General features: G+C 30.1%; 1 protein-coding gene across 3 annotated transcripts in view; it reads right to left on the reverse strand.

Annotated features, from left to right (window-relative positions):
- Nucleotides 1-12,710, reverse strand: part of LOC109608976 (adenylate cyclase type 2-like) — an 80,330-nt gene that overhangs the window by 13,041 nt on the left and 54,579 nt on the right. For all 3 annotated transcript variants that reach the window (XM_049962660.1, XM_049962659.1, XM_049962658.1), the window contains exons 3-7: nucleotides 12,078-12,416; nucleotides 11,826-12,020; nucleotides 10,239-10,448; nucleotides 7,666-7,793; nucleotides 4,889-5,047 (exon numbers count right to left, since the gene is read on the reverse strand). In XM_049962660.1, coding sequence (XP_049818617.1) covers nucleotides 4,889-5,047; nucleotides 7,666-7,793; nucleotides 10,239-10,448; nucleotides 11,826-12,020; nucleotides 12,078-12,416 — 1,031 coding nt within the window. The remainder of the gene's footprint in view (nucleotides 1-4,888; nucleotides 5,048-7,665; nucleotides 7,794-10,238; nucleotides 10,449-11,825; nucleotides 12,021-12,077; nucleotides 12,417-12,710) is intronic.

The raw sequence follows: 12,710 nt of genomic DNA on the forward strand, positions 1-12,710 counted from the left end.
TTACCCTTAATGTTACTTAGTGTTTCCCCTAATATGTTGCAAATGTAATTTGCTGCAAGATCGGTTCCTTAATCACAATGATCATTATATTCACAGGTCTTAGTTTTTATTCAATTCAATCAATTTGGTTTGGAAAAAGTATGAAAGAATATTTTATTAATATTTATAAAAAAGTAACATTAACTCAAATATTTCAATTTTATGTGGCATAGAATCACACTACTCATCTTATACTTCCCAATGATGCTCAATAGTTGCTTTTTTAACTTCAACTAGGCCATGTAGTCCCGAATAAATAAAACGATTTCTCACTATTCTGCTACTAACATCTAGAATAAATTGTGTCCAAATTTTCTCCGTGACTTGTCTTGATGTTTTGCGAGGATCTTTTAAGAGAAGTCTTTTTATAATTTTGTCTCTCTTGGAAGTAGTTATTCGTGGACGTCCTGACTTGCGTCCACACCAATTTACACAAAATCTTCGAAACAGCATTCTGAGAAATATTTAACGTTTTGCCCACTTCACATTGTACAACAGACTGCAAATAACAATATTTTCCTTAATTTTTTCAAAACATAATAAATTACATATATATTTTTCTAAAAATCATTTCTCTACATATTTCGTTAAAAATGAAATCTGGCAACTATGCTGTCTAAAATCTCCGAAACAGACGATTTCAAATCCAGTTGACGCATGCGCTACAAATATTCCTTAGAGTGACCGATTCTGCAACTTTACCGTAATCTGTGAAGTATAATATTTTAATTAATGAGCAATAATCATCAAAATAAAAAATATAATACACAATATTAATAAGAATTCAATCACAAAGAATAATTCGAATATTTTGACCGTTGCAAAGCGACAACACTGCATTGCAAATTGTTCAAGAAGCGCGAAACCAGTGCCTCACGACGCATGCGCTAGAAAATGTTCCTTAAAGTTCTACAAGATTATCAAACGTTAAATTTTGAAATATTAGTTTTAGCCGTGGTCCACATTAGAAAAAAAAGGCAAATAAATAATCGTTTGTTAAACATTCAGGCGTTGCTAATAACGTCCCAATAAACAGAGTACCGTAGGTGAGTATTTAATCCTTCAAAGTGTTTAGTGGATTTCGGCCCCCCTGAAATCCCCCGCAAGCTTTATTAGCCAATAATACCGTCGAACTATAATGCAGTCTAATCACAGGACAGGACTATTAATCCCGTGAAACCGAGATATTCTTGATTGTCCATTAGGCCGTAGCGCCAGCTATTTACGACATCAATTCGTTTTATGAAAGCGGCAGAATTCTAATTTCGCGTTTTAACCGATTTACTGCCGGCTTAATTCGATGCGGCGTATCACCTTTGATATACGCGAGTGTGTACATTATCCATTGATAACTTCGGCGTGGCGTTGTAATTGGAACTCCGCGATTTTTGTAATTGCGTTAAGCTGCAGCGGTCACGAACCGAAAATGTATTTTCGAGTCACGTTTCGATGCCCGAATATTAATGGCACTGTTGGATGTAAAAATTTTTTTATGTAAAATAGTAGCATTAAATTGTGATGTAAATATTATTGATTTTAGTACATTTTGTTTTTTAATTTTTATTTTACAATGTGTCCATTTAAAATGGAAACGGCAATTATTTTATTTATAACTGGATTTGAATAATTAATAAATTAATAATAATTTAGTTTAATAAATTATTAATTACGGTCAAAATATTCGAATTATCTTTGTGGTTAAATTATTGTTAATATTGTGTATTATACTTTTTATTTTTTTGGTAAGTATATTATTTCTTCTAATTTGATAATTATTGCCCATTAATTAAAATATTATACTTTACAGATTATAATCTCGTAGCGTTTTTAAAAACAATTTATTATCCCTATGCTCATTTAATATATTTTACTTTATAGATCATTTTCATTTTTAAGATATTATACTTTTATTCCTTTAGTAAGATCATTTTTTATTTGTTGGTAGCCATTTTTTAAGTTATCTTACTTTATAGATTACTTGTGTGCTGTATTTATTTTTTTTTATTTTTTTTTTGGTACAATCTTAATTTATTGATATGGGTCATTAATTAACTAATATGTTTTATTATATAGATAATTGTCTTGTATTTAATTAAAAATGTTTTTTATTTTTTATTATTTTTTAACTTATTCCCAATTTATTAATAATTTTATACTATATTTATTTGCATTGTGAAATTTTTTTCGGGTTACATGGACAATGGCTGTTCCTCGGAAGATCTATTTCCATCGTACCTCCACGAATTCATATGGAGAAATAAATTTAAAAATCATAATATGTTTATAAGCATTTTAAATTGTATCAGGGAGCAATATCCAGTGGAATAGTTTTTTTTATTTTAATTAATTTTCTTTTTTATTATAAAATATATAAATATATATTTTTTTAATTTTATATTAATGTATTATTTTTTATAAAAATTATTCATTCTCCTTTGTAAATTTACCTAATTATTTAATAAAGAACTTTTAATTAGATAATTAAAATACCAAAGAAATATAGAGTAAATAAAAAATGAATATACTAATTAATAAAGTGATTAGTCGAATTGTATCTTTTTTAGATTTCAACCACATAAATGATATAAGTCATACATGAAAAACATAATAAATTATATATAGATTTTTCCAATAATAATTTTCTCTACATATTTTATTAAAAATGAAATCTGGCAACTATGCTGTCTAAAATCTCCGAAATAGATTTCAAATTAAGTTGACGCATGCGCTAAAAGTATTCCTTAGAGTCGCGGATTCTGCAATATTACCCATACTTGAAATAGGTACCAAATTTCGTAAAAACTAATATTGTATGTTAAATTTGTGATTTAACTAAAAACGACATTTTACTAATGAAATTAGTCTTCTGATTACCTAAACTAACTATTATGTATTCGTCTTAGTAATAACCTCATCATTAGAGCCAGTTTTTTCCATTGAGATATTTATATATTTGAAAATAGAAAATAGTCACTGGATGCTAAGTGAGGTGACTATGGTGACGGAGCAATTCGTTGTTTTGAAGTTGTCACAAGTATTGCCAATTATGAACATGTGAAAGCTTTTTCATACCCAAATGAATTTTTAAAATGTTCCGTACCCAATCAATATAGATACCTACAGTTTCAACAATATCAAGCACTTTTACTCTTCGATGGTTTATTACTGTATCGTGGATTTATTCATAATTTCCTAAATGGTAATCTCATGTGATCGACCAGGATAATTTTCAACTAAAAAATGGATTTTTGTCCAATATTTTATGGCTGGTAATAAATGTGTAGAATTTTATTTCGATTTTTGAATATTATATATTTCAATACTCAGATGTTTCCATTCTTGGAAAGATATGGCCGCCAATCACAAACTAAACTACGCAAAAACTTGACATTATTGTTGTGAGAAGTTATATTTATGAAAAATTTCCCTTTTTTAATATCATCAGTACATCTCTCCTTGGTTAAGTACTTATCTTACAGTCCTCCGTATTAATTAATAATTTATATTTTCATCAAATAAATTAGCATATAAAACATATTTTTATCATAAGTTATATTGAATTTAATTCAATTTCTTATTAAAAAATTATAAAATAACAATGTTAACAATTTTTGTCAATAGAAATTTGTAAATATCAATTTAATTAAAATTCTCTTCAAATATTTGAAAAATCAGATTTGATACATTAGTGCCGATGATATATATGAAATAATTAAAATGTTGTAGTTAAATATTGTCCATGCAGAAATTGTAAATATCATGTGTTACGTTTTACTGTAATTAAAATTTGCTTGGCTTTATTATTTAATAAATAATTTTTTATTTATATAATAATATACCGACTGAAAAGTGTTTACTCCTTCTTAATCTTAAGAGAAACAACAGGCATAAGAGAAGCAGTAAACAGTCTCCAGTTTGCCTCGACGTTTACTTTCTCTGTCGTGCGTGATGTCTCTTTCAAAGTTCAGACAGAGTAAACGCTTTTTGATTGATATAAGTAACACATAAAATTTTTTTAACAATTAAAAAAAGAATAAAAATTTAGTTTGACTAAAATGAAAAACATAAATTATCACTTTATGATGAAAACAGATGGCAACACCTTGTTGGAGTTGTTGTTCAGTTTAGTACAAATTAACATTAAAATCGTAGTTGAATATTTGAAAATTGCTTCAGGAAATCTGTTATCAACAGCAGTACATTTATTCGACCTGTAATTAAAAAAGCTCTACAATTAGCCAGCAATTTTCCTCCAGCCGTTCTGAAATTAAATCGTTTTCAATTTTACATTATTATTTATACCCATTACACACCAATTATAATAATTGCACGCCTTTTGACTGAACCTGAATAATTTTACGCCTAATTATATCTATAACATAACAAAACTAATTTATAAACCAAAACGCAGACGTCAATTGGTTTAATTGGAGCACCATGTGAAAATGTAACGTCCACCAATGCAATGCGTATATGTGGCGTATCTCGACATTGAATATGCAATTAAGCACGTCTGTAACATTAACAGACAAACATAAAGGACCGTTTTCCGGACCAGTGTCTAATAATTCTGGTAATTAATTCCGAAACCCAATTCAACGGTCAATTGTTATTGAAGAACACTAAAATCATTCACAGTTACTAACCGTAATTCTCGAACGGGATAAACGTTATTGTTTCATTCCTCAAGTTGTAATCATGTAGTCCGTTAATTAAGTATTGATTCCTCGTAATTTAGTTGAAATAGGAAATGGGACTTTCAAGGGTTGGCATACGCAGGCGAATGGAAATATGAAACATGTCCGATATTCGAGGAAATGCAAACGAAATTAAAATTTAGATGACTAACCCGGCAATGCCGCCCGATTCCATGTGATTGGCCAAAGTGACGTCGTCGCTCCACACGTCGAACTGCCACTTCCTTAATCCCAACACGCCGCACAGCACGTTTCCGGTGTGTATTCCGATCCTCATGTCCACGTTGAAACCGGTCGCCTCACGGACGAACCTATAACAAATGACGGGTCAATAAGAAAACAAGGGGCTTAAAAGCTCTTAAGAGGTGAGAGGCAGCTTTTAGTTTTTAAACAGTGATTAGTAGGGACGTGATATTTAGAAATAATTTAGTTCATTAGTCGACTAAATAGTACGTCTAATTTTGTCTTAATAGCATTACTAAAGATTTACGTTGAAGAAGCTGAATGAATAAAACATTGGAGAGTCTGACAAAATACTGATAGATTTATTAAAAGACAAAACAAACTGACAGTAATATAAATAAATATTTAAGAATTATGTCAATTAAGCAAAATTGTACAAGGTATTTCAAATTTGTTGATTTTAGCTGTTAAGAGCATTTCCAATCCATGGCTCAATTTCGTATGTCTGAACGTTTCTAAAATATTTACGAACTGAATTTCAACATAAAATAACAACTTTTTTATTTATTAAGTTATTTGATAAATACTTTTATCTCTTTAAAATTTCGAGTTAATGTGTGTAACTTTTGTATTTCAAACGATTAAATTTAAATATAATCTGAGGTATAACGATATTTATGACAAATTAATATTAATATTAAGGTCCAAAAGCATAATGAAAATAATATTTCAAATGTTCCTAATATGATACTTGAGAAAAATATCTGATATAAGGTTTAATTGTTTGTTTTCAACAAAAAGTTTGAATACTTTAATGAGTTTTAATCTGTCTAAAAATATATTTTACAACCAAAATCACAATTTAGGATACCCTGTACTTGTTATGGTTAATATGCAGACTTGTCTGGTTCACAAACTAACTGGATAGTTTATGAAAACAATCAACTTTGAAAACAAAATTTCATCGAAATTAGCAATTTATAAACTAGTTCCGAATTATGACTAACATAGTTGAAATAATTAATTAATTCTAATAATTAAATCAAAAGTATGAGAGCAAGCAAGTTTATTAACTAACTAAAAACAATTAGTGGTTAGTAGTATCGGAAAAGATACTTAGAATTTAATAATAATTAGAAATACTTTTGAAAATCTCAGACTCACAAGAAGCAATACAAAAACGCTACAAAAAACAATTTTTGAAATGAGGTACTTCAGGAGAATCTTAAAAAATAACATATTTTTACCTGCTTCATTTTTGGACTCAAATTTTTACAACTTATTTCAGAAACAGTGAATATTGCAATATCGCTAAAAACTTGTGATGCTTGGGAAAAATGGTTTACAATGCGTAATTGAAAATACCACTCCTTTTATGGCCAGACACTTTGGAAGAAGTAAATGACATCCATTTTTGTCCTTTTGGTAAATAAATAATGAATTATTTGGTCCATACAATATTGTCTTGTAGAACAACGAGACGTCTATTGAATGAACAAAACTCGCAAGGATATATTGCAGTAAACAACCCATTGATATCAAAAAAGAATATTCGAACAAGATTACATGTTCACACAAAAATATATGTATTATCCTTTGACGAAGGGTATTTTAAAATGTGGAATACATGTTCAATAAAAGAAGATCAGATGGTAAAAAAATATTCACCGTCCTCCTAATGAAAGTTTGAATCCCAGAAATGTTACATTACAAAAACATTGAAAACTGTGAAGGAAAAGTTTTGAATTGGAGTTTCTTTTTTTGTCATGGTATAGAGATGTAATGGAACTATTTGTCAACGATAATTTACGAATTACACGGATTTTTATACATAATAATGAGATAAAGCAAGTATCTAAAGTTGTCCCAAGTTGGTTAAAAGATAAAAATGTTGAAATTCTCAATTACCCAGAATAAAGTACAGATCTGAATACAATTGAAAACTTGTGAAACGACATATAATCTTGAATAAAACATCAAAAAGCATCCAATTTAGATGAATTGAGCTTATTAATTGAAGAGTGGTGAAATTTAATTTCAAATCATTACCGATATTAAATCTTTACTTTACCGTTTACAGGTGGTTATAACGAACGCAGGGTACAAAACAAAATATTAACAATTTTGTTTAAAGTTTTTAATGTTTTTAGAGCTTGCTATTTCTATGATTAGCCATAATTCGCATTTATTTTGTTTAAGATTTAATACAAGTAGAAATAATTTTAATTTAGATATAAAATGAATAATGGGTTAAAGAATATCGTGTAATTATTTTAAATAAAATATAGATTTTCTATAAAAATAATTGGAATAATTGTTCAGGTGATATGTTGAGTTATGGTGTTGTTGAATTGTTAAAAAATGGTGGATGCGTAGGGTATGTAAAAAGTGGTGAATGCGACATCAAACAACAAACTCTCTTTGCTGAAAATAGTGAATGCGAAAACCAATACATTGAATGAAAATATTTCAGCCCTACTAAAAGCACTTTTTTAATCAAACGTGAATATAAAAAAACCTCAAAGTACCCTTGTAACCAATTCAATGACATAAAACGGGTTCCTGTAAACTTTTACAAAGGCATTCAGAGTCCGTCTTCCACTTGTGACACATGTTTACGTCTATTTTAACATACCCGTGCCCACCCCCGAATCAATATCTGTTTGCGGAATCTAATTTCTAGTTACAATGCGAAATCAAATCGTGGTGTGGGACGTGTGAGCAAGAAGTAAATCGTTTTGTGTACCTGATGGCCTCGATCATTTGCAGTCCCATATTCACGCAGTTGTAGGCGTGATTCGGACGCGACACAGGCAAACCGGACACGCAGTAGTAACAGTCCCCCAGGATCTTTATTCTCATACATTGGTTGTCCTGAAACAATGATGTCAAAATGAAATTACACAAGCTTCCTGAAAACGATCGTAAAAGTGTCAAATATTACATTAAACTTAAATTAATCGCTGTCGAAAAATACGTGTTTATTAAAATTTTAAATTTATTGAATACAAAGTTTAATTTTGTGAGTTTTGTTCTGAAGAGGTTTTGATTACGGGATGAGAGTTTCGTTGCCTCTCAGACGTCAGTAAAAACTTCGCGTCTGCCATTATTTATTTCTGAAAGTTATGAATTATGATCAGACAACAAAAATGTATACCCACCTGTTTTGTTTCGTACACTGAAAATGCAAACACCTAAAGTCGTTTTTCTTTTTAATTCCCTTATAAATATCGAAGCAAGGACTAAGGGTATTATGGTTTATTTTATGCGTTCGGTGTTTTACACAGTATGCATAAAACGGAATATTCTATTACTTTATGTAATTCATATGAAGAATTTTAAGCACCTGGTAATTATAAATTAATAACCCTTTAATACGAATTATTAAACATTAAGTTAGTGGTTTTAAATGCCATGTCCTACAATTCTGTGTTGACTTTAAGCACGTGTATAAATCCTCAATTTATAGACACTTGAACATTTTACTGACAAATATCCATTTAGAATTTCTGATTCATTCGTTAGTGAAAGGAAATTGCGCAAATTTTTCCATTCTGGCGTGTGTGTAAATATTATTAAAAGTATACAAACTCTCGTATATATCTGTCGAGCAAATAAAAACGGCTATACCCATAATCCGTTGCAACGCGCCCTGAATTGCTCCGGATAAACTCACTTCTACAAACACATTATTGCCGTTTTATAGCTGAACACGGATATAAAATTATTTGAACGTAACCAGACTTTGTATGGTAAAATTATGTTGCCCACAAAATGCAATTATAACATAATCGCACAGCACTTTGACAATTATCAATGCATTAACGCAATGAATTAAATATTCGTCAATCCTCTAACATAACATAATAAACTTTCAACATCATCCATATTGGTTGTGTAGTTTACTGTGTATGTCGTCCTACGATTCATGAAAAGCAGGTACAGCTCCCTAAAAAGTGCCCCTCAAAATATTTATAATGGAATATTCATGTTATAATGAAATAAACAATCTACATCCAAATCATTTAATCCAACAATATAACCCTCTATCGTCATCTACGATAATTATGTCGTTTTTTGTACATTTCAACCCATCATTTACTTCACAAAAGAGAAATACAAACCTCACAGAATATTTACATTTTTGAAAATAAGTGTCATAATTTATGACTCTAACAATACACACATAGATTACCAAAATCCATTTAATATTCAACGTCCCCTAATCTAACATAACAAATTTACATTGTTATGTACGTTAATCATGTTATATATTTCAGCCTACCATTTGATACATATAAAACAGATACAAACCCTGCTTTACATAATGAAAATATGTCATAATTTATAACTCTGGCTAATATACATATAGTGATGGTAAAAAGTATGGAATAAATTTCTCAAAATGTTTTATACAGTACTTTAATCAATTCTTAAAATTGCGATATCTGATGTTGATACACTCCAAATTTTTTCAAATCATTCTGATAAATATTTGTTTTATCCATCTATACACTATGAATGTTTGGATTTAATTTCTAATAAATTTAAATAATATTTCATTCCAAACGTCAAAAATTTAAACACAAATAATATACCTCCTGACAAAAATATTGACAGAGTTCTAAACATCAGTTCTATTACGAAAATCTTCACTGTGCATTTCCTCTATTTATTAAATATTCATCAACTTCATAACGACGTCATCTACTTTTATCAGGTTTTTCCCAATATATTTCAACTTACCATTCGATTCATAAAAAAACAGATACAAACCCCACAGGGACTGCTCCACAAAAACATAAATACACATACGAGGATTTATTATGGAAGATTTTTGAGAATATATGTCATAATTTATAACTTCGGCAACTCGCATTGTGCACGGTAGAATGGAATATAGAAAACACCCGGGGAAATATTCATTTTTATCATGTGCACTCTTTGTTTTATTTTCAAGAAGGTTTAAAGCGACAAACGAAATTTACAAGCCCGTTAAACAATAACTCCTCCGAATATCACACATATATGGAATGATTGTCTTCTGCAACACAAAACATCTCTGATATATGAAAAGGAAACACACATTTACACATTGTAACACGCCGCACTGTCTTGTATAAACACAGACGAAGCTGTATAAACACCGAATCTACTTTGCAATGAATAATACATTTTAAGTCTTGCGACAAGAAAAATCCTCGAATCAAATAAACCGGGGTTGTAAACTCCCGTATAATCTTTAACCCAGTTACACGAGTTTCAAGGATTAAAATGATTACTACATTTGGTATTGCTCTTAGTTCCTGTAAAACTTACTTGTGCGATTTGGTCGAACCTGCCGAACAATTCGTTGAGTGTCTTGACCAAATCGGAGGCGGACAATTGTTCCGAGAGGGGCGTAAAATTGACGATGTCCGCATAGAGGATTGAGACGTTGTTGTGACGCTGCACGTACATCTCGTGGAAACTTCGGTTTGATTGCTCTTGACAAGCGTCCGCCATCTTCAGCATTATGCTTCGTTTCACCTGGAAGTAGACAAACATCGAATCAGGAGCGTAATTTTTGTGCAGTTTATTCAATTTTAGCACGCCGCTTCAGTTTGTTAAAAAAATAAAATGAACGAATTGAATGAAGTATAATATGTTGTCTATTTGAACTTTGAAAACCACACTTGAAATACAAAATTCATTTTAAAAATTAAATCAGATAAAAGAATTATAATATCAACATTTACATTGCATTTTATTGGTTTTATTAAATTAAACTAAGTTGATATTTTTAAAATGTAAAATAATTTTATATTATTTATTTAACAGAAAATTTATAATCACTAAAATATACTGTTTCAAATAATTTCTATAAATAAATGCAGATTAATTTAATGTTACAATATTTATATGTTTCATAAATTTATCAAATTGATTTTTGTTTACTTTTAATATTCAAAAAATACAGAGTATACTTCCAGTAAAATGAACACAAATTATTTTATATAAAACATGTATCAAAGAGAAATTTCACAAGAAATTATTAAAATTTATTATATTACATAATTGCAAAGCTCGTTTACCTTTTTAATGATTATACCAATTTTGCTCTAATAACGAAAATACGATGCTTATTAAATTCCGTCGGCTTTTGTTGCTTTTCAATTGAATACATTAATCACTAATTTCAACGTAATTTTATTTTGTTACATTTTCAATTATGATTATAATATTATAGTTCAAAACATTCAAGTTACTTTATAATTAATTCTTAACTCTTAAAATAGTGTGTTGCTTTTATCAATTAAATATGCGTTAAACAAAATTTAATTTCTTGACAGACTTGATAAAAAGAAAGTTAGAGCAAAATGATTTAAAAGTTACCATGGATGGAAAACCTACTAATCCACTTTAAGAAAGCTTAAAAGTTTTCATATGTGATTTAATTAAACACTTCGACATTTTCTCAACATTTACTACGAATGTATTAGTTTAACTTTCAATAAAAATTGTCAGATTTGATGAAATTTTTTATGAATTTATTCATATATTTTCTAAAAACTTTTTATCAAATGCCTATGTTAAATAATTCATTAATTAATGCTTGTATATTTTAATATAGTATAAAGTACTAATAATTTTTTAATCCGGTTAATGTAAGAAGTTTCATAAAATCTTTGAATATTTAAGAGTCTTCTTTTCAACTTTCCCCATCATAACAAAATTCCACAACGCTGCCTGCAGCGCTTTTTTTCACTGGCTTTACATCATAAAATTGGACTAAATCTGCACTTTCTTATAAATCCGATTAAATGAAACAAATTAACATTAACTGTAAATGTTGGAATAAGAGGCTTATCAGAGAAAATAACTTTCTGTAATTTGATCACCAAACATTAAAAATTATGGTTTCACCTCAGCAGCAATGTAAGCCGGAATGACGCTGAGCAAAAGTTGTTCCTGCTGTTCCTTCTCACACTCAAGCTTGACACGCGACTCGATGCAAGTCCTCGTACCCACGAAAGTCCTCCTGTGAGCCTCTTCCGTCATGTAACGGTAATAGAGACCAGTCGCACTGGCCACCACCAGCACGACACATTCCGGAACCAACTGCAACAACTCACGGATTTACAATGATTTACAGATGGAGTTTTGTTTGAAACTTACCTGTTCGAAGTAAGCTCGATCTCCAGCTTGCAGCCGATAGGCAACCGAGACGGCGACGTGGGCCACCGTCACTACCACCGCCAGCACGGAGGAGACCGCCCTGGACAGCGGTAACATGGTGTGGACCGCAACCAGGAGCGCGAACAGAGGAAGGGGCGCGTGTCGGCCGGCCAGCAGGAGCATGGCCGTCGTCGCGGCCCCGATTATTAACAACGACGCCGTCAGAGCCCAAGCTTCCGATTCCATGATTGGTGGGAACTGGGATGCCATCAGGATCGTTATTAAAGCAAAGGCCAGAAGGGATAACACTATGACTGGCATCGGTATCTCATGTACATCCTGCAACAATGATATTACAAAAACAATGTTGTGGTTAATTATTTTCTTTAAACTTCATTAAAAATGAATTTGCTATTAATATTTTATTCAATACTGTATTATATGTGCAGCTTCCATTATCATGTATTCCCATTTATCATTAATTAATTACAAACCAGTTATTAATAATAGTTAATTAACCAACATCACCATATTGAATAAATTTTGAACAAGCGATGATAAATTAAAATTCACTTCATCAATCTATCATTTCATTTTAAACAATTTAATTTATAATATATTGTCAGTTTTTGT

This window comes from Aethina tumida, chromosome 2, assembly GCF_024364675.1.
Source record: "Aethina tumida isolate Nest 87 chromosome 2, icAetTumi1.1, whole genome shotgun sequence".
Classification (NCBI taxonomy): Eukaryota; Metazoa; Arthropoda; class Insecta; order Coleoptera; family Nitidulidae; genus Aethina; species Aethina tumida.